The sequence below is a fragment of the Tachypleus tridentatus genome, chromosome 5, assembly GCF_004210375.1.
Source record: "Tachypleus tridentatus isolate NWPU-2018 chromosome 5, ASM421037v1, whole genome shotgun sequence".
In the NCBI taxonomy this organism is placed as follows: domain Eukaryota; kingdom Metazoa; phylum Arthropoda; class Merostomata; order Xiphosura; family Limulidae; genus Tachypleus; species Tachypleus tridentatus.
This window is the reverse complement of record NC_134829.1, coordinates 34,336,246-34,360,755: the sequence shown is the minus strand read 5'-3', so window position 1 is coordinate 34,360,755 and position 24,510 is coordinate 34,336,246. Positions and strand designations below refer to the sequence as shown.

At 35.6% G+C, this 24,510-nt stretch overlaps 2 protein-coding genes across 4 annotated transcripts in view; one reads left to right on the top strand and one right to left on the bottom strand.

Annotated features, from left to right (window-relative positions):
- Positions 1-1,676: 1,676 nt before the first annotated feature.
- LOC143250261 (uncharacterized) lies at positions 1,677-16,930 on the bottom strand. 2 transcript variants are annotated; one of them, XM_076500729.1, is made up of 4 exons: positions 16,808-16,927; positions 8,071-8,132; positions 3,198-3,280; positions 1,677-2,677 (listed from the first exon to the last, which is right to left on the bottom strand). In XM_076500729.1, exons 2-4 carry the CDS (start codon positions 8,106-8,108, stop codon positions 2,094-2,096), a joined length of 705 nt encoding a protein of 234 aa, XP_076356844.1. In that variant the 5' UTR covers positions 8,109-8,132; positions 16,808-16,927; the 3' UTR covers positions 1,677-2,093. The 2 variants fall into 2 exon arrangements, with proteins under 2 accessions (XP_076356844.1, XP_076356845.1); XM_076500730.1 differs by lacking the exon at positions 8,071-8,132 and having other exon boundaries at positions 16,808-16,930.
- A 5,609-nt stretch (positions 16,931-22,539) lies between these two features.
- Positions 22,540-24,510, top strand: part of LOC143250907 (carboxypeptidase B-like) — a 34,749-nt gene continuing 32,778 nt past the window's right edge. The window contains exon 1 of one of the 2 annotated variants that reach the window (XM_076502080.1): positions 22,540-22,739. In XM_076502080.1, coding sequence (XP_076358195.1) covers positions 22,621-22,739 — 119 coding nt within the window. In that variant the 5' untranslated portion in view covers positions 22,540-22,620. Of the gene's footprint in view, positions 22,740-23,254; positions 23,473-24,510 lie in introns of those variants that run through there. The other variant, XM_076502081.1, reaches the window with a different exon arrangement.

Here is a 24,510-nt window from a genome sequence, read left to right as displayed (position 1 = left end):
AGCTGCAAAAGCAAGGTTTCTCTCAACGTGTCATCGCTGGCGAGACTGGGCGTAGTAAAACTGCTGTTGCAAAGTTCTTAAAAGACCCTGAGGGATACGGAACGAAAATTTCAAGTGGTCGTCCCAAGAAAATTTCGCCGGCATTGTGCAGGAGAATTCGACAGGTTGTCCGGCAACACACAAGCCGATCTTCAAACCAGATTAAGGCCTTTACGGACGCAGAATGCAGCTCAAGAACAATAAGACGGCATCTACGAGAGAAAGGCTTTAAAAAACGTAAACGTCTTCAAAGGCCACGCCTCCTTCCACACCACGAAACAGCTCGGTTAAACTTTGCTGAGAAGCACCAAACATGGAACGTAAAAATGTGGACGAAGGTTTTGTTCTCTTATGAGAAAAAAATTAACCTGGATGGTCCAGATGGCTTCGAACGTTACTGGCACGATAAAGCTATCCCACCGGAAACATTTTCTACATGACACAGTGGAGAAGGTTCCATCATGATTCGGGGTGCTTTCTCCTTCCATGAAACAATGAAGCTTCAGGTTATACAGGGGCGTCAAACAGCATCTGGCTACATTCGGGTGTTGGAGAGAGCATTCTTATTGACTGAAGGCCCTCGCTTGTGAGAAAATGACTGGATTTTTCAGCAGGACAACGCTGCAATACACAATGCCAGTAAGACAAAGGACTTTTACATGGTGAATAACGTGATTCTTTTGGACCATCAAGCGTGTTCGTCCGAACTCAACCCCATTGAAAATGTTTGGGGGTGGATGGCAAGGGAAGTCTATAGAAATGTACGTTAGTTGCAAACAGTGCAAACATTACAGCCAGCCTCCTGCAAACGCTTATACTGACCATGCCAAAGCGAATGTTTGCAGTTATTCGCAATGACAGCCATGCAATTCACTACTGAGACTCTTGTTGGGCATTTTCTACCCTGTTTAGGACTTCTTTTTGGTATGGTCTTAAACCTTTGACCAGCTAGTATTTAGGCTAATTTCACAGTGTTCACATTTTCGCTATTAAATGCTAAAAAAGTTTTTTATTTTTATTTTCCCTTTTCTTATTTTAATCTTTCGAAGCTCTACTCAAATAAGTGGTTGAGTCTAACAACGCAATATGCATATTTTTTCTTTATGTTCATTGGCCTCAAGATTTTGGCCAGCAATGTAGCTATATAAGGCCCTCCCAATTTACATCATTTGGTAGCCCCCTGCGCCAGAACTATAACTGTGTTGGGTTGCTAAAATAGTGAATACTATATTTCTAGCGTTATTTATATCCTACTGTTGGGTTATAAAATAACAAACCTCAAATTTTACTGAGATAATTCAAACAGTATTATTCAATTCAGTTATCTGTGTTTTATTTTGACACTGAAATTATAAACATACAAAAGCAACTTTCAATATTTCTTGCATCTTTATTTATGAAGTAAAATTTGTTGGTTTATTTCTTACATGTTTTAAACGTTAACTTTAACTAAGACATTTCAAAGAATGTTGTTATGTGTGTTTCCTATAGCAAAGCCACGTCGAGCTATTTGTAGTATTGAACAATTAATTTTAGCTTTGTAAATCTATAGACTTACCACTGTCCCACCGTGGGATTTCGTTTATGTCTCTTTTAATTTGATATTGAAATAATAAACAGCAAACAAAAACCACTTTCTTCTTGTACTTTTATTTGCCAACCAAAGTTAATTGGTTTATTTCTTACATGTTTTAACATCTTTTTGAATAAACATTTGATTAGAAAATTACGTTTGATAAAAAACTGGGTTGTTTATGAAAATAAATAAATAAATTTTCACGCCCCGTAATTTCATTTCAGCACGGAAATTTGAAAAAAAAAATACAAGTACATAGGTTATTGAACGTAATTTTTAAATTACATGCTAATTTTTGATTCAAGTCTGACACTTAGTTTCCAACAAAACTTGATTTCTTACTTCTGTAAATTGTATATTGAGTCATTTTTTTTTACTTTATTCAAACCTCAAATTGTCATTTTACAAATATAATCTCTAAAGTTGAGTGTTTTATGAATACAAATATTTGTTGATAATTCACACAAAAACATTTCGTTTAATTCTGCGGAAACTTGATTTTATTCAATATTTCGCGGATATTTTTCTTCAAATTAATTTCCATTGTTTGAATTATTTGATCCTTCATTCTTTGTGCCACGATGTTTACTATGATTTTCAAAATCCAGTTGAAAAGAAAGGTTAAACCTGTGACTTTTGTTATATTAAATCTGGAAAACCTATTGACTTCGAGATATTTCAAATTGGTCTGTCCTGTACTTAATTTGGTACTTAAGATAAGTTTCATAGCTACTTCGCTGAGCTGTCCATATATCTGTCCGCTGATCTTGAATATCCACCATTTAGCCCAGTAACTACCGGTAAATGTAATACCCGTGACTGATATTCCTCCATCTAACTCCGCAATTTCAGTGTTGTTGTTCACTTTTAGGGTAACGTTACCAGATCGTTTTAAGTTTGAAAGTCCTCTCACGACCACATTGTATACCTTATTGTTCGGATTTTCCACAACTAAAGAAATTCTGAAAGGGTCAATTTTAGAAACGTAATCCTTGTTCTTTCGAAAATTCAAGATAAGGTCATCAATATAACGATTCGCATTCCCCTGGGTTAACATCAGCCCTAAAAGTAAAAACATCTTAATTTAACAATCAGCCAGACTAACTCTAAGATCAGTAAAAGCAGGGGTAAAATTCTGCCGGTACTCACCGGTACTAAATGTCGTATTTTACATATAGTTCCCCCCCCCTTTTCAAAAACAGGTTCACTTCACCCACCAGAGTACCTGTTCTTTTTTCTTTGAGAATTTCAGAAGATTAAAATTATATATAAAACCATGTAGACTACGTAAGCATTCTTTATAATAAACGTAAGTCACAGAAATAATAATCTAGAAATATTCTGCAAAATGTATTTGCAGGTAGCATGACACATTCAATAGCATTAGGGAAAATAGTTCATATTTCTTAAATTATTTAAGTCGACTGCATAGATATTAATTTTCCTCTGAAAGGTCACGAACTAAAAATAAAACTAATATCTTACACTGTGTTCACTGTTATTTTTCTTTTATAATCTAATTTAAGTACTATTAAATAAAAGTTTCTATGTTAAATTCACCAAGATATTTTTCACAACTTACTAGTAGAGGGTGCTGACACAGCAACCGCTATGGAGCATGTCAGGATAACACCAATTTTCATCTTCACGTTTGTTGCTAAGTTACTGAAACAAAAAGGAACATACAGGACTTCTAAGAAAAGGCAAATGTAATTCACACACCTCGTACATAGTGTATTTGCGGTGTTTTTTTGTTTTTGGAGGTTCATATCCTAAAAACTATAACGAAGTTTCTCTACTTAAAATTTTGTGCAAAGCGGGGGTCGTCTATGTTAGCTGTCCCTATTTTAGCAGTGACAGACTAGAGGGAAGGCAGCTTGATAATATCACCCACCGCCAACTTTTTGATTACTCTCTCACCACCAAATAGTGAGACTGATAATAATTTCATAAACCGCACGACTGAAAGGGAGAACACGTTCGGTGAAGTGGATTCGAACCCGTTAACTGTAAAATGTGAATAAAGCACCATAGCCATCAGGCCATACCAGATGAAGTTATAAACTTCAAATATAAATGGTTTTATTACACATTTGATTCTTAACACATCATTTTGTTTTTAAAACATCCATTTCAGCATTTTTTACCTTTAGTAAAAGTAAATTTCTTACTTCATTAGAATAATATGACTTACTTAAATCATGTTAAGTTAATGTATATACTTAGGATGGTTTGTGTTTTTTAACTAAAAAAATTTAATGAGAAAATATCTAATCAGTTTGGAATATATATATATTGATCTTTATTTATTCAAGGGAGATACCAATAGGAAATGTTGTTACAGGACAGCATCAAGTTTTTGCTCACCATCTCAGCTGACATGTAAAAATTTTCGAAGTTTCAATTATTTTTTTTGTAATTTCGCGCAAAGCTACAGAAGGGCTATCTGCGCTAGCCGTCCCTAATTTAACAGTGTAATACTAGAGGGAAGACAGCAGGTCATCGCTACCCACCGCCAACTCCTGAGCTACTCTTTTACCATCGAATAGTGGGATTGACTATCACATTATAATGCCTCCACGGCTGAAAGGGAGAATATGTCTGGTGTAACGGGGATTCGAACCCGCGACCCTCAAATTACGAGTCGAGTGCCTTAACCACCTTGCCATACCGGGCCTCAGTATTTTGTTTGAGCTCAGTTTGGCTGTCTAAAGTTGTTCAAATAAACATATCTTAACTTTGCTTCTTGCCAACTCTGTCGGAGACCTCATTCCCTAATTGGAAAGTAACAGTTCCTTGAAGCGAAGATACCTTGTAAATCCAAGAATAGAAAGCTGTATTTTCTGTCAGAAGTCTGGTATGGTGTGGCTGTTAGGGCATTCGACTCACAGTCATAGCGTCATGGGATCAAATCCCTTCACTAAACATGCCCGTCTTTTCAGTCGTAGAGGTGTTACAATATGATTGTCAATCTAACTATTCATTGATAAAAAAGATATAGCTCAAAAGTTAGCGCTGGGTAGTTTTGACTAGCAGTTCTCTCTCTATATAGTCTCACTTCAAATTATGAACGGCTGGTTCAAATAGTCTTTGATTAGCTTCGTGCAAAATTTTAAAAAAAGTATTCTAAAACAAATTGGGTAATGATCTGAAGACTTCTGTGTCTGAAGTTTGAACAGAAGTGGACAAAGGCCATGCACAGAATAGTGTTTGGTGTATAAACCTGACTTAAGTTGTTATTTGTACGATTCGTATTAAAAAGTAGAGTTCTCTTTTGCTTAGCAGATTTTTGAAACATTTTCCTTTTGCTGTGTGTTGAGAAAATTATTTTTGTATGCCTTTCATGATGTGACCCTTTATTTCTGACTAGCTCAGTTATAATCGGAGGGACAAGCACAGTGTACACACTTTAATTTGGTATCGTTCAAATCTTCACTTTAATACTGCTTTTATTTTATCAAGACATAAGTTAGTGTATCATGCAGCCAAAGCAACCCGCTGGGTGACACAATGTATCATCATCATACAATAATTATAATTGAATACTTGCTTATATTTATGATACTGAAAAAAAACTTTTTTATTACGCAACGTCCAACCCCCAACTTTACGAAATTTTTATCCTGTGTGCATGTAGATTTGGAATAGGGGTCACGATATTCCCGTTTCTCCTCTGCTTTTTGTGACGGAGAACTTTTTTTTTCCATTCTCAGGGTGCATATATGACGTTATGAAAACGTCACACGCGGGTCTAATGCAGTGGCGCCACGGTTAATCGGCTAGTTTTAATAATAGTAGTAGTAGTTTAGCAATATTCAACCTTCTATATCTAAGACAATAAAATCCCAAATTAACACATATTTTCAGTGGATGTGCTTTACTGGGTTCTTACTTCACACACCAAACTTCAAGGCCCTAACTGAATATTCTGAGAGAAATCTACTAGCCGGAATATACCACAAAACTCACCTTTGGAATGCTATTTAGTATTTTCAACTTGAGCAGAGAGAGAGTAACCAGTTAGCAGCAATCGCTGCTTTCATAACTACTCTTAGCTGAATAGTGGAATTAATTTGCAAGATAACAATCTCCGTAGCTGAAGGTGCGGAGCGTGCTGTCAGCTGCATATCAGATATTAGCTAGAGGACGTATAACGTTAACATCAAATAAGTTTATCAAATACCTAAAATGTTAGTGAATATTAGTGACCTAGAAAGTTTATAAAATATCTAGAAACAAGGATATATTATAAATACAAGAATACATGAAGTATCGAACCGCTTCTCAGTTGACAGTGTCAGTCATTCAGTGAAGTATTTGCATCATTGTTAGTTACTGCGTATATTCAACTAATCAATCGATTGACCATAAAATTTTACAAGCAAGTTTATTTTATATGTTAACTGTAGTAACATTAAAGAGTAAATCCACGGTGTAGAAGTGAAAAAGGTATTTGTAAACTTAAGCCTACATTTATAACTGTGTACAGGTGATAATAGTGTATAGGTTGTAAAATAAACTAATTTGTTATCGTTACGTGAACTATTAGTAGCCTTATATTCCTCAAATAATTAAAAACAACACCCTGACGCAAAACCAACGTTACAACAATAACTATTAGCTTTTAATAATCAAATACTAGCTCAAAGAAAAAATAATTAATTAATTAACATTTTGTTTTAACTCTCAATCAGAAATAACGTTGTTTGGAACACTACAAACCTACAACATGGATTTCTAAGTACGAACTAACGGATGAATATTCACTAGTTCTGGGCTATTATACAAAACACGAGCACGATTTATTAAATATACGAATTATATATACCAAACTTGAGTTCATAGATGACTATAAAAGTTCAGTAAAGAAAGAAAGAAAAAAAACACGTATGTAAACAATGAATCGAAAGAAACAACAGAACAGAGACAACAATTCAGAATGTGAACAAAACGGAATTTCATATAAACAGTGCTACTCACCTGAACAGTAGGCTTGTTTTTATTCATCATATAAACAGTGCTACTCACCTGAACAGTTAGCTTGTTTTTATTCATCATATAAACAGTGCTACTCACTGAAAAGCAGGCTTGTTTTTATACATTATATAAACAGTGCTACTCACCTGAACAGTAGGCTTGTTTTTATTCATCATATAAACAGTGCTACTCACCTGAACAGTTAGCTTGTTTTTATTCATCATATAAACAGTGCTACTCACTGAAAAGCAGGCTTGTTTTTATACATTATATAAAAAGTGCTACTCACCTGAACAGTAGGCTTGTTTTTATTCATCATGTAAACAGTGCTACTCACCTGAACAGTAGGCTTGTTTTTATTCATCATATAAACAGTGCTACTCACCTGAACAGTAGGCTTGTTTTTATTCATCATATAAACAGTGCTACTCACCTGAACAGTTAGCTTGTTTTTATTCATCATATAAACAGTGCTACTCACTGAAAAGCAGGCTTGTTTTTATTCATCATATAAACAGTGCTACTCACCTGAACAGTAGGCTTGTTTTTATTCATCATATAAACAGTGCTACTCACTGAACAGTAGGCTTGTTTTTATTCATCATATAAACAGTGCTACTCACCTGAACAGTTAGCTTGTTTTTATTCATCATATAAACAGTGCTACTCACTGAAAAGCAGGCTTGTTTTTATTCATCATATAAACAGTGCTACTCACTGAACAGTGGACTTGTTTTTATTCATCATATAAACAGTGCTACTCACCTGAACAGTATGCTTGTTTTTATTCATCATATAAACAGTGCTACTCACCTGAACAGTAGGCTTGTTTTTATTCATCATATAAACAGTGCTACTCACTGAACAGTAGACTTGTTTTTATTCATCATATAAACAGTGCTACTCGCCTGAACAGTAGGCTTGTTTTTATTCATCATATAAACAGTGCTACTCGCCTGAACAGTAGGCTTGTTTTTATTCATCATATAAGCAATGCTACTCACTGAACAGTAGGCTTGTTTTTATTCATCATATAAACAGTGCTACTCACCTGAACAGTAAGCTTGTTTTTATTCATCATGTAAACAGTGCTACTCACCTGAATAGTAGGCTTGTTTTTATTCATCATTTAAACAGTGCTACTCACCTGAACAGTAGGCTTGTTTTTATTCATCATGTAAACAGTGCTACTCACCTGAACAGTAGGCTTGTTTTTATTCATCATATAAACAGTGCTACTCACTGAACAGTAGGCTTGTTTTTATTCATCATATAAACAGCGCTATTCACTGAACAGTTGGCTTATTTTTATTCATCATATAAACAGTGCTACTCACTGAACAGCAGGCTTGTTTTTATTCATCATGTAAACAGTGCTACTCACTGAACAGTAGGCTTGTTTTTATTCATCATGTAAACAGTGCTACTCACTGAACAGTAGGCTTGTTTTTATTCATCATATAAACAGTGCTACTCACCTGAACAGTAGGCTTGTTTTTATTCCAGTTTCGATCATTAGGTTTTCACTTGTCCTTTTATACTAAAAATAAAAAATAACAACCATGCCAATTTCCGCGTGAAGTAAGCTTCTGGTTAACAGGTGTTTGAGGAGGGCAATCGAAAAACAAACTATTTGTTGAGGTATATTGTAATAAATATCAAGTTTTTTACTTGAACGTTGACCCGAGGAGTTTGAAAACTGCCTGGTAAAAATTTGAACCTTCGAGATAAGTGCGCTTATATTTCATAAATAGATATTCAAGACGCTGCTATTGGTGTTAAATAGGGACTTCCTGACACTTAAAGGTTTGTTTTGAATAGTTGCGCAAAGCTACGCGAGAGCAATTTGCACTAGCCATCCCTAATTTAGCAGTATAAAATTATAGGGAGGGCAGCTAGTTGTCACCACCCACCGCCAACTCTTGGGCTACTCTTTTACCAACGAACGGTGGGATTCAACGCCACCATGGCTGAAAGGCAAGAATATTTGATAGGATGGGGTTTCGAACCCTCGATCCTCAGATTACGAGTCGAGCGTCCTAATCATCTGGCCCTGCCGGGCCCTACTTGGCGATAAATATCTTTTATCAAAAAATATAATTTATAAAATCAACCCTTCTGGTCTGTTACAGTATTTTAATAATCATAGGACTTTTCATAACAATTAAAAAGTTCCACAACAATGCTACTTGTACGTTTTAATAGTATCTGCTTAGGTTGATATTCTTTCCAGAATGGACTGATGAAAAAAACATGTATGTATTGACTTCAACCAGTCAACGAACACACGGGGGCGTTATAATATTTTGGTTAATCCCTTCATCGGTTGATAAAGAGTACTTTAAAGGTGTCCAGTAGTTGAGAGAGGATAGTATTGACTAGCTGCTTTCATAGCTGCCCTCGTGTGGTTTTGCGCAAAATCGAACAAACAAGTATAGTTACTTTACTATAAATGTTTCAATTCGTTAAAGCGACTGAATTTCGATTCTTCATAGGGAATTAGAGACAATGCCTTTTTAGAATTATTCACCCAAACCGTGACTGTGAGTTTTTATTTTAACTGAAACAGCCGATTATCTTGAATTACTGTTGGTTTATAGTCAATAGTCTATACGAAATGTGATATGATAACAAGTTAAATCATCATTTGAGAAACAAAAGTTTAGCGCTTTTAACCTTAAATAATAAGTTATTTTTAATCCAAACCCTTTATCCTTGTCTTCACACACGTATACATTCGCTTTATTATACTAAAAAATATACATCTCTTAAAAGAATCCGAAGTGTTAATCCCCGTCGCGCCAAACATGCTCGCCCTTTCAGCCGTGGGGGCGTTATAATTTGACGGTCAATCCCACTATTCGTTGGTAAAAGAGTAGCCCAAGAGTTGGCGGTGGGTGGTGATGACTAACTGCCTTCCCTCTAGTCTTACATTGCTAAATTAGGGACGGCTAGCGCAGATAGCTCTCGAGTAGCTTTGTGCAAAATTCAAAAACAAACAAACTCATCAAGAAGCTATTTATTTTAACCTGAGTTTACTTCAAAAGTCAGATTAAAAATCTGCCGACAGAATTAACAGGAAATTTTTGATGTGTTGACGACAGAATACTAGGAAGGGGGGGGGCACCCTACTTCGCTACGTCTCTACTAATAGTTTACTAGTCATACAATCTAAACCCAATGCATATGGGAGGGTTAAAGTGCGCATGTCACGCCCATTTACATAGTTACATTTAAAATTTAATTAAACAACTTTATTATCAATATGAAGAGAAAGTCTGTGATACAATATGACGTCATATTTTAATTTGACGTCGCAGTTGTATTTCCACTTCGGAATCATTAATCATATTAATGTGAAAATGTACAGAAATTGTAAGTTAAAACAGAAAACATAAAATATATTAGTCGGTCACAAAAATTTTGTATTATTTGTTTGTTTGAAGTTAAACATAAAGCTACACAATGGGCTGTCTGTACCCTGCCCACCAAGAGTAACGAAACCCGATTTTTAACGTTGTAAGTCCGAAGACATACGCTGTGTCACTGGGAGGCCTCTGTAGTGTTATTGCTGAATGAGGGTTGATAAGTGTTAATATTTGGTGTAATCGTACCTTTCACTCACCCATCCCTCTCACATAAATTGGCATTTCTGTTTATTTCTAAACTCATGTAGCACTGTACAAAACTTCTGGAAAAGATCAACACTTTATAAGGACAACCAAATACAATTATTTGTGCATTTAATACGTTTTAGTTTAATCGTAAGATCCTAACAAAAACAATAAATTTAATCTTTTAATTAATCAAAATAATGCGAAATTACTGATTTAATAGAAGGAATTTAAAAAAAGGAATGCCAGAATTTGAAACGGGCTAGAGGAGGGAAAAAGGGAAATACCTCCGTAGCGAACATCAACTGGCTCCCAAATGCTTCCAAGACAATTACAAGGATATTAAGCAATGAATAATGCGGCTAAATATTCCTGCTTACGTCTGTCCCTGATAAAAATCGTGCAATGTTTCAAATGTAACCTCTTTAGTTTATGTATTAAGTGCTCTTCTGTCGTATCTTCTTGCCAAACGTATTGGATAGGTTTAAAATATTTACTTTCTGAGTGATCGAGATATTTCATGGGAAAAATAATTCTGTGTGATAATTAAGGAGGTAAACGTATATCAATAAAAATATTTTCTTATTAACATGAGAATCTCTCCAGATGCTTCTTGTCACATGCGTTCAATATGTCCACAAGAAATTCCATGCATAAAAAAAAAACTGTAGCCGAAAGTATTTTATTGTTTTGAAACTTTCGCGCAAAGCTATCTACGCTAGCAGTCTCTAATTTAGCAGTACAAGAGAAGAGGGAGAGCAGCTAATCATCACCACCCACTACCAACTCTTGGGCTACTCTTTTACCAACGAACAGTGAGATTGACTGTAACATTATAAGCAAAGGGCAAGCATGTTTGATGCGACGGGGATTCGAACCCGCGACCTTAGGAAAACGAGTCGAACGCCTTAACCCCCCTGGTCATGCATGATAAGGGGCAGAGGTTTGCTGACTGTCAGCTTTCCCTCTGGCTAGTAATTAAAAATTATGGTTGTTTGTTTGCTTTGAATTTCGCACAAAGCTACATGAGGGCTATCTGTGCTAGCCGTCCTTAATTTAGCAGTGTAAGACTAGAAGGAAAGCAGTTTGTTATCACCGCCCACCGCCAACTCTTCGGCCACTCTTTTACCAACGAACAGTGGGATTGACCGTCATATTAGAGTGCCCTCACTGCTGAAAGACCGAGCATGCTCTGTGTGACTGGAATTCGAACCCGTTACCCGCAAATTACGAATCGAGCACTAGCTACGGCAGGCCTAGCCGAAAGTAAACAGAATTAGAAGTTAAGTATGTGATTGTTTATTTTTATCAGTTCATTTTACTGCAAACTTGGACAGTGGCTTATTCCACAGTGGGAATTAAATACAGAATTTTAGCATTGTAATCCCTTCTGCTTACCAGGGGGCGTTTTCTTAAAACTAAAATAGTTGGTAAAGATCATAACATAAAATGTAATATATTGTTTTAAAATACATTATTTTTCTTGATTTACAAAAAGTTCCTTTGTTCTAGACTCTAGAGCAGGGGTGGCCAAATCGTGGCTCGCGGCGGTTCTCTCACATATAATGTGCAGCTCGCGAAAATATGTTGGCTGAGCTCCCTTTTTTCACCACAATCAATATAAAAGATAAATACAAAATTTTCAAGCTTTATAATTATTTATCAGGTATAAACTGAGAGTCCAATGAATTAAAACGTAAGTTTAATTTTCATGGTGAGTAAATATATTTAAGAATTTAAATCCTAATTTTAATGCTATATTTGAGTCGGGGATTAAAGAAATTTCGGACCAGGAAGGATCACAGAGGAATTGTACTGGAGAATCAGTAATCGTCCAAGCCGGTGCTGACAATGTTAGTTTTAGTGGGCGTGGCTTGCGATCGCGTGATTGTGGCGTGTGTGGCTGTGTTGCAGGCATTGAAATTCGGAGAGTTAGTGTGATACTGGGCGCTGTATAGTTTGGTTGCGTTGCGCGTGTTGGAGCTTATTGTTTCTTTTCACTTTAATTTTTTAGAAGTGTCTGTGAAAATTTTGTGAAGGAAGATGACGTCATCAAATTGTAAGAAATGTAAGTATGAAGATGAAAACAGAAATTTTAAACCAAAGTGGGAGAAAAATTTTGCATTCACCGTTAAAGCAGGTAAACCTTTGTGTCTCATCTGCAATTTGTTACTCAGTCATTACAAAGCCAGTAATGATGAAACAAATCACAAAAACGTTTCGTCTGATTATCCATCTAAATCAGAATCACGAAAAATAAGTTAACTGTGTTAAAATCATCGCTAAATAGCCAGCAGACACTGTTGACAACGTTCAGTAAGGAAGTTGATACAACGACTGAAGCTAGTTTTGTTATACCATGGAATATTGCTCGTGCTAAACACCCATATTCTGATGGTGAATTTGTTAAGAAGAATGTAGTTGAAGTTGTTGCAATGTTAGATCCAATTAACACAAAACTTCAGCGACTAATAGCGCAAACACCAGCTTCATGCCACACTATATAGAGATGTATTTCCCAGAGCAGTGCTGATGTTGCAGACAAAATTATTTAAAGAATTCCCTTGCATTCAGCTTAGCCCTTGACGAATCTACAGACATACAAGACAACCCACAACTGGCGGTATTTGTTTGTTATTTTTCCTCTGATGTAACTGTGAAAGAAGAGATGTAGCACTTAGTGGCACTAAAAGAAACAACTAGTGGTGTTGACATTAAAAATGCGCTTGACACAGCTTTAACAAATGCTGATATTCCACTGGGTAAACTCGTCAGTGTTGCAACAGATGGAGCACCTGCAATGGTGGGGGAAAATGCAAAACTAATTGTACTTATGAAAAGTGATCCCAGCATTTCAGAGTTTCTCCCTGTTCATTGCATTATTCATCGTGAACACCTGGTAGATACTTCAAATATGAAAATGTTATGAAATTTGTTCTTGAAATTGTCAATATCATACGCTTAAACGGGAAGACCCACCGACAGTTCAGAAGTTTTATTGAAGAACTGGTGCTTGAAGATAAATAAACCCAGTGATGTCTCTTTCTTCTGAATTGTGAGATGGCTGTCAACCAGCAATGTCTTAAATAGGTTTGTGGATCTGTTGGAACCTATTATTACTTTTCTTGAAGAAAAGAAAAGATTCTATCCTCAACTGGGAAGTGATGAATGGATGAAAGGTCTAATGTTCCTTACTGGTATAATGAATCATCTACAAACTCTCAACTTGGCACTCCAGGAGAAGGATAAGATTGTTTCCAATCTTACTCAGACAATTTTCAGCTTTAAGAATAAAATAAGAATTGTTTTTTTCAAAGAGACATATTGTCAAGAAACTTCAGTTACTTTCCCAATCTCAAAAGGAGAGTAAATACATTCCCTGATATCGAAATAAAAGATTACAAATTGGAAGAATACAAAGATAAATTACAAGGACTGCTTGATAAGTCCCTAGACAGGTTTGAGGACTTGCAGAAGCTGAAGCCCTGCTTCGCCTTTCTGGTAAATCCATTCATGGTTAATGTGATTAATTATGGTTGTCCAATTCTCGAACATCTAGTTCCAGAATCATCTGCTGTGGAAATGGAACTAACAGAACTATAGAAGGGCCTGGGTATAAAGATGATCCATAAATCCCATTCTACAATTGAGTTCTGTAAGCAAGTTCCAGAAATAAAATATCCTGAACTGAAGAAAACCAGTGTGCGACTCATCTCAATTTTCAGCACAACACACTGCTGTGGATCACTGTACTCTGTAATGAAGTTTGTGAAGTCGAAGCAACGTGCAATTTTTACAAATCAGCACCTGATGGAGCTAATTCGTGCAGTTTTGACAACATATCAGCCGGAATTTCAACAACTAACAACCAAGACGGAAACTCACAAGACCTCTACTAGCAGTAAATAGCCTGATTATTGTATCAATGTCTGTTTGTGTCAGTATTATGATAAGACTAAAATATTGTAAGGTGGTATCTGATTAAAATATCTCTAATTTTATTGTTTTACATATTTTCCTTCATGTTTTGACCAGATATTTACTGAGCCAAATAAATATCATTAAAAATATCTGTATTTACCCTTTTTATTTTTTTTTTGGCAGTCTCATTTAATGTTAATGAAATGCAAATTTGCATATTTTTTAGATGTTCCCGTTGTTCATTACCGTATTAAATACGCTCAATATAGTTAAACAATAATCAGCCAGGATTTTTAAAGCATTTGGAATATATATGTGTACATTGTGATTATTAAAACTAATACAAATTAACAGTTTTAAAACTACATACATCAATAAATATTATTGCGCACATGTATTTATTAATATTTATACATAATTTATGTAACAAAACGTGTGTGTAATATTTGTTCATGTTCTCAAACATCTAAAGTTTACTGTATGTGGCTCTTACGTTAAGGAAGTTTGGCCATCCCTACTCTAAAGCATAGAACTACACATTAGGTTACCTATGCTCTGGCCTGGCATGGCCAAGCGCGTAAGGCGTGCGACTCGTAATCCGAGGATTGCGGGTTCGCGCCCGCGTCGCGCTAAACATGCTCGCCCTCCCAGCCGTGAGGGCGTATAATGTGACGGTCAATCCCACTATTCGTTGGTAAAAGAGTAGCCCAAGAGTTGGCGGTGGGTGGTGATGACTAGCTGCCTTCCCTCTAGTCTTACACTGCTAAATTAGGGACGGCTAGCACAGATAGCCCTCGAGTAGCTTTGTGCGAAATTTCAAAACAAACAAACAAACTAAAGCCATCTGTTGCCTACCCTAATTATGAGCGACTGATCAAAGGATTTGTGTGCTTATTTACAGTTAAACAAAAAAGTTGTACAATGAGGTATATGTTCTGTGCCCACCACAAACATTGAACTCCGGATTTTAGCGTTAAAAGCGTTTAGACTTACCACTGTGCCACTGGGGTTTTAACTAGAGGGAAGGCAGCCAATTAGCACCACGTTAAAGGATAAGGATTGACTGTCAATCTTACAAGCATCCACAGCTTAAGAGCATGCGCAGAATACTATATATAATCAATCGTCCGTTCTTCGTCATTGTTAACATGATTGCGAAGCAAATGTCATTTCTAAACAGTTCAACATCTTAGGGAGTGCGCGTACCAGAGATGTTACGAACAAAAGAAAGTTTGTGGATTCACAAGATATGTCCGAAGCAAAACGTTAATCAAACAACTTCACTTTCACATAATATCCACACTAATTAGTATCTTGATCGTAAGATCTTGTCGTTGTTCGAAAGCTCATAGTTTCAAAATAGTTTCCTAATGGCGCAGTGGCTTGTCTGCGAAGTTAAAGCACTAGAAACTGGGTTTCGATACTTCTAGCGTCTTATTTGTTGCTTGACAAACAGTAACTTTTTAAAATATTACTCAAATATTCGATGCTTTAAATTAATGATTCCTGGGTGTTCATTAAAATATAAACTGTAAGGTAATTAAAATGTAATTACTCATTTATTGGCGCAATAGGAAAGAGATTTAAAAATCGAAAATTTAATGAAAAAAAACCTACAAAAACAACCAACTTAAGTTAGATCTTTTATTAGAGTTACTTACAGATATTTAGAAAAATTTAAAACTGTAAACAAATCAAATTTTCCATTAAATGCTAAGTAAACTGAAATATTAAATAAAAGTTTAGGTTTCGCTTGTGGTCAAATAACTTATTAAAAAGATGTTATCACAAATATCAAAACACATTTATGCAAAGTGAAATATACGAATAAGGAGCTTGTTATTAAATCCGTGTTATAATTTAGTTAAGAAGTTTATTCCAAAATTTAAACAAAAATAAAAGAAATAAACTCCTTAAAAAGTTAGAACGTTATTTACAAACCAAATAGAAATGAACAAACTGCAGTGTCAAATAGAACAGACTGTGATATTTTCAATATTCAAGAATTATTACAAGAAGGTTCTTATATAATAATTATGAATACTTCCACCAGTAAGTTTCATGAGTTGACAAATATAAAATTAACACCAGAAGAAAATAATGATCTAATATCATAGAGTTACATAGCTCCAAAGGTTCAGGCAGTTCCTAAGATTCACGGAATAAAATAACAGGCGAAGACCAAAAGTATCTAATTTATGTATATGAACATACAGCTTATTTATCTCTAAACAATTTCGTTTTTCAGATAATAAAATAAATATACGCTTTAAAGATTATAAAGAATTTGTGGAAGGAATAAAACAAATAACGTTGAAAGAAAATGATATACTAATTTCATATTATGTAGTTTCTTTATTCACTAAAGTTCCTCTCAAAATTCCCATTGGGTGCCTAGAAGACATTAAGAAAAAATGAAATTTCGTTATTATAAATTACAGATAGAAGGCGTTATTGCCTGTAAAATACTCAGAAATTAAGACATGACAAAGTATAAACAATGGAATGTTGTTGCGATCTACACCCCTAACGATGACGCGTTAAAGTATCGAAACAGGTAATGGTGACTGAAGATTAGGCCTAAATAAAAATATTTCTTGTGCAAGCAAGAACATGTTGTTTTTAACTGTAGTATTTATTTGGGTAGAACTATAAACATGAAATAAAAATAATAACTCACCAAAATTGTGAAGATTTGTACTATCTTTTAACTCCCAGGATTCACCGAAATAATCAAACTTTTTTAGTTTTGATACTTTTAAAATCTTCCTTATACAGATGTTCCGAAGGCGCAATACCCCTCACTACTGTTGTTGCTTCTATAACTACGACCACCTTCATACTCAAAGCAAATTAACTACAAACAAAATAATCGATGTGAACAAAACAAAGTTTATATGTGAATTACTCATATTAACGTACCACATACACCAGAATTAACACGAACGTGATTTTTTAATGTTAATTATGATATATTTCTTCGTAGGTTCTCTATATTGTGGAAGTATTGTTTAATTACACGAAATTCGTCGACTTTTCCCATTTTGTGTCTTTGAACTGAAATTTCCTGATTTTTCCCGAAACGGAAGACCTACCATGGTCAGATGGTTGGAGCGCTTGACTCGCAATTTGTGAGTTATGGATTCATAAAACATGCCCGCCTTTTTACTCGTGAAAGCATTATAATGTAGTAATCAATCCCACTATTTGTTGGTAAAATAAGAACTCAAGATTTGGCGGTGAATGCTACTGACTAGTCAATACCCGCAAAAGGGACTTAACGACGGCTAGCGCAGTTAGCACTATGTAACCTTTAGCTAAATTCAAACCAGTTAAAATGCACTGAGTTTTATCCAGTTTCCCTAACCTGTGAGAACCCTCTCTGCATCAGTGCACTAGTTGTTCATGAAAACCCACTAAATTCTTCATTATGCTTAATGGTATGGCATCCATTACAATTTTGTTTTCACTAATATACATATATACAAACAATGACCTTTTTTCACTGACATTGTATCTTTTTCAGACATCATTAACAACTTTTACAGACAGTGTTAAAATGTTTCTTTGTTTTTCTGACTGTCCGTGAAAACGCGGAATAAAGAGCATAGGTTGGCCCCATAGTAAAGATTTGGGTATATAAGCTGGAGAGTGGGGTTCAAATCCATTCAATGTCACAGAATACTTCCAGCACTTCAACACTTTCGCTGTCGGTATATGATATTATGCTCAATTTGTATACATTAGCATTAATAACTCATAAACGTCACCAACTCTGAAACACAAACGTTTCCGTTACATGCTATGATTTCACCTTTTAAAACATATGTATTTGTATTTGAATTTATAATACAATGAAAACCATTATAACATAACCATTTACCAGGCCGTTATGCATGTTTCGCTTGATAACTACCGTATTTTCCGCCTAATAAGCCGAATTTCTGGCCCTAAATTTTGGACCTGATTTTTGGGGGTCGGCTTATTGGCCGATTACTCCTTTCGGAAATTTCTTCTTCTTAGGAAATGTTTTTCTTTTGAAAATTACCATAGGCGGTAATTTTGTCCCATCAGCAAAGCACGTTAAGACTACAGTGAAACGTTGTTTCTGGAATTTCATTGGTTACCTAATTACAGTGAGTGGAGCCAATAACGAATGACGTATTGATTCCATCTCTGTCTCAATACGACACGTTTTGCTTTACTACAGAACGCCAATGATCACACACAACATGCATGCTGACGCTGAAACGAGACTAAGAAATCATTTTGAAGAAACTTGTCACTTCTTAAAAATGGCTTCGGCTTATTGGGCGGTAATAAGCAAAAACCCTCATTTTCAGAGCTGAAAATTGGCCTCGGCTTATTCGGCGATTCGGCTTATTAACCGGAAAATACAGTAATTGATAACCAGTGTTAACTCATGTACGAATAGTCGGCCTAAAGATATTAAATATGATACATTAAATGTAAAGATAATTACTCCAATAAAATAAATAAACACATACTAGGTGAATTTATTAAAGGTGAATTTTACAGAAAAAAGAAAACTTTGTAGTCAAAAGAACTACTCATACTGATTAATTTTGCAGGTTCACATTTTTATAAAAAAATATGTGCTAAAAAATGAAACATAGAACTTGGAACAGAAAGAGCCCTTTCCGAGCGGCAATCCGAACGTTTTAGTTTTTACGTTTGCCGCTAGGAAAATTACTGTGACGTAATAGTTACCAAACAAACCGCCAACGCCAGCGCGTTGAATGTAAATAAACATGGCCAATGCATAAGGAGAAATAGAGGCGGAGTCTGTTTTGACTTTGTGTTCTGAATAGTTGCCGAGTAGCGCCATATCAATTCGAACCTACTCTGAACGAACCTAGAACAGTTACTTTTGACACAGATCTGACAAGTTCTAGTGAATGATACTGATAGCGCCCAGGCCGGTTGCGAGTCGATCATACCTCCAGTGGAAGAATGGTAAGCTTAAGTCATGACAATAAATATGGTCTGTATTATTTCACGTGCAATTTTAAGCATCTCGAAATTTGTCTGGTGTTTATAACTTATTGGTATCACAAACTGAGTTTTATTTGTTTTTTCCTTTCCGACTATGATAACTAATACTCGGCCCTTCCACAACCATTGTACCGGGTATTTATGACTCGTAACAAAATGAATTTCAATTATACGTCATAATTGTGTCTATAAAATCAAACTAGATGTAGCAGTCTGAATAGTTGATTTAATATTTACCAGAAATGTATAATTTATATGACATATTTCGTATGTTTGTGCAAGGTGTAGGTGTGGTTTATGCGAGCAGATGTCAACCAGGAGAGAGTGCGTTTGTTCATACGACAAGGTGTCAAACCGATTAAAAGATGAAGAGTGCATTACCCAGACTCAAGGCTTTGATGGAACTTGCCTGAATATCGATGTCTTGGAAGCATCATACTATGAATTTGTTGACTTGAATGATGAGGAGCCAAGTCACGAGTGTGTACTTTTTTTAATAGATTTGTCCACTGTCTAGACTAGGAAATGACTTTCAGGTGTCACAAATGCAAAATACGTTCATGAATGTGAAATGTGTATGTCTAGTTACATTCTTCAAAACTTGTACTTTTTAAGTTATTATATTATACTAGTTATTGTTTATCGCTTTATACTGCACACATACTTTTAAGTTTGTTCTTTTCGTGATGGCAAGGGATGACTTCAGAGGGGTGGAACCTGTACGTTGAAGGCTGAGATCAGTCCTCAGCTCTACATGAGGAAAGATGGTGAGAACGATCCTGTCTACTGCCGATGGTTTTTTTCAGTCTCAACCTGCCTGGCTTGAAACCCACGGAATCCAAAACAGTGGGATCCGACACAAAACATGAGCGTTTAAAGTGATCTTAATAACGCTTTGCATGGTGTGAAGGAGTCCAGTTCTTCCTATTGACCATCAGCACCCACTGTCGCTACCTTGCCGGTTCCTTCTCCATGCACGGTAACGAAAAGAAGCTTTTGCCCGATGCCGAACCGTTTTTACAAACATAAGAAACGCAGTAAACCATGTTATCACAAAAAAAAATAAAGTAGCAATATCAAGACAAAACTTTAGTCTCACAAAGTATTTAATCCGAAAAAAAACACCGATAGATTTACATAAAACACCAGCACTGAAAGGAAAAAAATGGTCGGCGCGCAACGAAGCGTGTTTGGCAACTGTTACGTCATAGTTGTAAAACGTCATGGAAACAGCCAAACGACCGAGAGGAACTTGAGTTCGAGAACCCGCATATTTTGTTTCATTTTTTAATCAAAAAACTAAAGTGTTTAAAAATATGGCAACCACACAGGAATTATACCTAACCAAAGTACAGTTTCTAAGGCAATTATTAAATATGTTGAAAATTCACCTTTAAGTTTATGCGGCTTCGTGGATTAAAAATAACGAATACTATTAAATGACAACGAAACTCAAACACAGTTTCAAAAAACTCGCTACCCTAACTTTATGACTTTTATGTCCTGTGAACTTAAACGTCTCAGATGAAAAGCAAGTGACACTGCCATTTAAAACAAGCCCGAAACAAATAGCAGTGATTTTTAAATCTGACCTTTTCTGACTTATCTTCAAAATGGCAGCCCAGAAAATTCGCAGTTTTGAGTGTGTTTTATAATTGAGCAGGAATGTTTGTTTTTTTTTTTTTGCTTTTTTGAAATTCGCACAAAGCTATTCGAGAGCTATCTGTGCTAGCCGTCCCTAATTTAGCTGTGTAAGACTAGAGGGAAGGCAGCTAGTCATCATCACACACCGCCAACTCTTGGGCTACTCTTTTACCAACGAATAGTAGGATTGACCGTCACATTATAACGCCCCCACGGCTGAAAGGGCGAGCATGTTTGGCGCGACGGGGATGCGAACCCGCGACCCTCAGATTACGAGTCGCACGCCTTAACACGCTTGGCCATGCCGGGACCGAGCAAGAATGAGAACAGAATGATTCTATACTTGTTACGATTTGTAGGCTGTTTATTAACCCAGTCAATTACTGAAACCACTCCAACAACCATTTACTGAAGTCAGAGGCCCGGCATAAACAGGTGGTTAAGTCATATGAGGGTTGCGGGTTCGAATCCTCCTCGCACCAAACATGCTCGTCCTTTCAGCCATGGGGGGGGGGCATTATAATGGTAAATGAATAGCCCTCCCAGCCGTGGGGGCGTTATAATATGACAGTCAATCCCACTATTCGTTGGTAAAAGAGTAGCTCAAGAGTTGGCGGTGGGTGGTGATGACTAGCTGCCTTCCCTCTAGTCTTACACTGCTAAATTAGGGACGGTTAGCGCAGATATCCCTCGAGTAGTTTTGCGCGAAATTCAAAACATACAACCTAAAACTGCAACGCGACTCTAAAAATATTAAAGCGATTTAAAAATAGCAACATAAGAGCATACTTGACTCCGCGTTTTATAATAGAAAAAAAAAAGAACGCTCTGTGGCAGATAAATTACGATAACAAATATGGATCTCGGGTGATAAGTAACAAGAAATTCATAAAAAAAAAGAAAAGAAAAAGGTTGAGTTTACCATATTTTGATATCAAGGTTTTGGTAATTCACTCTTTAAAATTATAATACTGGATTAAAGTACCACTGTTAGCAATCAACATGTTTGTGTGCAGTAGTATTTGCATCTCTGTCAGTTTCTTTCGTCTCTACGAAACGATTACCTACATTACAGTAGCATAGAATTGCTTTGATTTATTTTGAATTTCGTACAAAGCTACACGAGAGCTATCTGCGCTAGCCGTCCATAATTTAACAGTGTAAGACTAGAGAGAGGGCAGCTAGTCATCACCATCCACCGCCAACTCTTGGGCTACTCTTTTAGCCATGAATAGTGGGATTGAACGTCACATTATAACGCCCCCAGGGTTATAAAGTTGGGGTAAAACTAAAGCGAGAAATCTTACAAGAAACTAAAACGTTAATTTAGTCCATTGAAGTAGAAAATTCACAGATGAAAAATTGTTTTTGTTTTTTTTGTAATTTACAGTTATGTTTGTTTGTATGGACCTTCTTCAAAAACGTATTTTGAATTGGTCAAGTGTATGGTCGTGCAAATTTAAGAGTCTTAATATGTAGCCTGTCTTGTTTTTATGTACATGAATAACATTTCGTAATTTCACGTATTATTTTGATTCAATGATATCTCATAAATATATATCAAATGGTCAAGGAATAACATATTTTGGTCACGAAAAGTGTCTGGGCAAATCCAAATATTTTTACTTTCTCTATCACTTCGTTTTCTTTTGTAATAAACAAATGTAGCTTTTATTAATGGTTTGTTTTGCTGTAATAATCAGGTACTCGCGTGAGACTGAAGCTTTTGAAGTGATACACCCGGTGTCACGTCACCTATTCAGGCGAACTTAAACCCGAAGAGTGGGTCTAAAGTCACTCCAAAGGCAGTTTGAAACCCACTCTAACAGCACGATGAGAATCTCGACAAGGCTATCTTATAACCTGCACGTCTGGGTTCTGTGCTTTGGTTGGTTGGCGAGTACTCTTCGAGGCTCAGAGGCAAGTGGACATCAAAGGAAAAATTATAACAAGTAAGGAAGTCATATAATAAACCATTTCTACAGTAGTTTTTTAAAAGCAAGATATACATATATATGTTTAAATTGCAATCAGTAGTACGAAAAGTAACAATAAATCCTCGTTTCTATTCTAATGAAAACACTGTATAACTCAATTTAACGCTGGCCTTTTATCCTTTCAGTGTGTGAAGTACAATAAATAATATTATAATCTCGAAGTGATTGTGTTAAATTATTTGCTGCTTTTATGTACTAAAGTAGTTTTGGTCACCTAATAAACTGTAATTTAATAATATATGTATATATATTTAAACTGTAAACAAAATAAACTTTGTATCTATGATGACTCGAGCATACCATGAAAGTTCTCGTACATGAAAATGAATCTGCTCTTTTTTTATTCAAAAACAAAATAAAAATAATTTCGCGTAATTCATCATATATTCCGGACTACTCAGGAATTCTTCATTCATCTTAAGTTAATGTGTGAGAAGAATTAGTTGCTGGATGTGTGAACATTGTAAATATACTGTTAACGCTTTATGTAAAATATTTCATATTTTGATTCGAGTCTTTCCAATACCTGCAACTCAAACCTTGTTCTACGACAGACTATTATTGTTTGTTGTTAAGCAAAAAAGGCTATCGGTGCGCTGCCCACCACGGGAATCGAAAACCTATTTTTATCAGTGTAATTCTGCAGACATACCGCTCTACCACTGGTTGGCTCTACGACAGAAACAAAGTAAGACTAAAATGGTTTATTCTGTGAAACAATCGGCAGTGTCTAACAACATGCTTCCTTCTTGTGTGTCTTGTTGTTGTTTTTTGTTCATCAGTATCTTCTAGATCAGTCTGTTATTTCACCTGGACATTGAATAGTTTGTAGGTTTACAAAAAAAAATTTCTATAGCATGAATAAAAATCTTAAAATAATTTATTAAAGTAACATAATTATCTTACTTATCCCTATAGGGTCTGTCTAATAGTTTATCATAGGAGATATAAGTGTGTGTGTGTGTTTTAGTAGAATCAAGGAAAGTGTTTCTGTGTACATGAACACTAGAACAGAAGATAGCAACAGTGAACAGGTTAATCAGCTGTAAGACTTTCTTATCCTAATATTTTAACCTAAAAGTGCTTTGTTCGCTCGATATTTTAATTACAGACATGTAAGCGAAAGCTCTTGCTTCTTTAAACTATATAATATCAGGTTTTGGTTGTTTAATTATAATTTATAAACAAGGAGCAGCCATGTTAAATACTTCTACTAACTTTCAAAGTGGTACATTCCACACTTTTAAATATATGCATATGTGTATGTGTATGCTTGCTGCCTGTAGTCAGCACAAACGTGTGCGTACATATATATGTATATAAAAACACCTGGTATAAGTGTTATATATATATTCACAGATATGAACGTTTATTTCTGTCACGTAGGATGTTACAAATTTTAAGCAACAAGTGGTTTTCAATTTAACGAATTTTAATATCAAAAGGTTTTTACTTGTTGGCCATGATTTACCAAACGAACTATAAATTTACGTTCGTCGTTTAAAAAATATCACGTTTTATAACATCACGTCTTGTGTGTGTCTTCACGACCTGGTGAGCATGACTAATCATTTGACAATAAATTTAAATAGTATGATGTTTTAAAGCTAGTTTAACTTGATAAATAAACGAAAAACAACTGGGGTCGCATCAAATTAAAATGTACCACGGTCTAGCTTAGCCGCTAGGTGGCTCGCCAGGTCATCAACCTCAGAGTCAATATGTA

Coding starts and splice junctions, on each gene's coding strand:
- LOC143250261 (XM_076500729.1), bottom strand. CDS start 8,108: ATGATCGAAACTGGAATAAAAACAAGCCTACTGTTCAG. Junction 3,281..8,070: donor AAAACAAGCCTACTGTTCAG/GTGAGTAGCACT, acceptor TTTTTGTTTCAG/TAACTTAGCAACAAACGTGA. Junction 2,678..3,197: donor TGTGTCAGCACCCTCTACTA/GTAAGTTGTGAA, acceptor TTTTACTTTTAG/GGCTGATGTTAACCCAGGGG.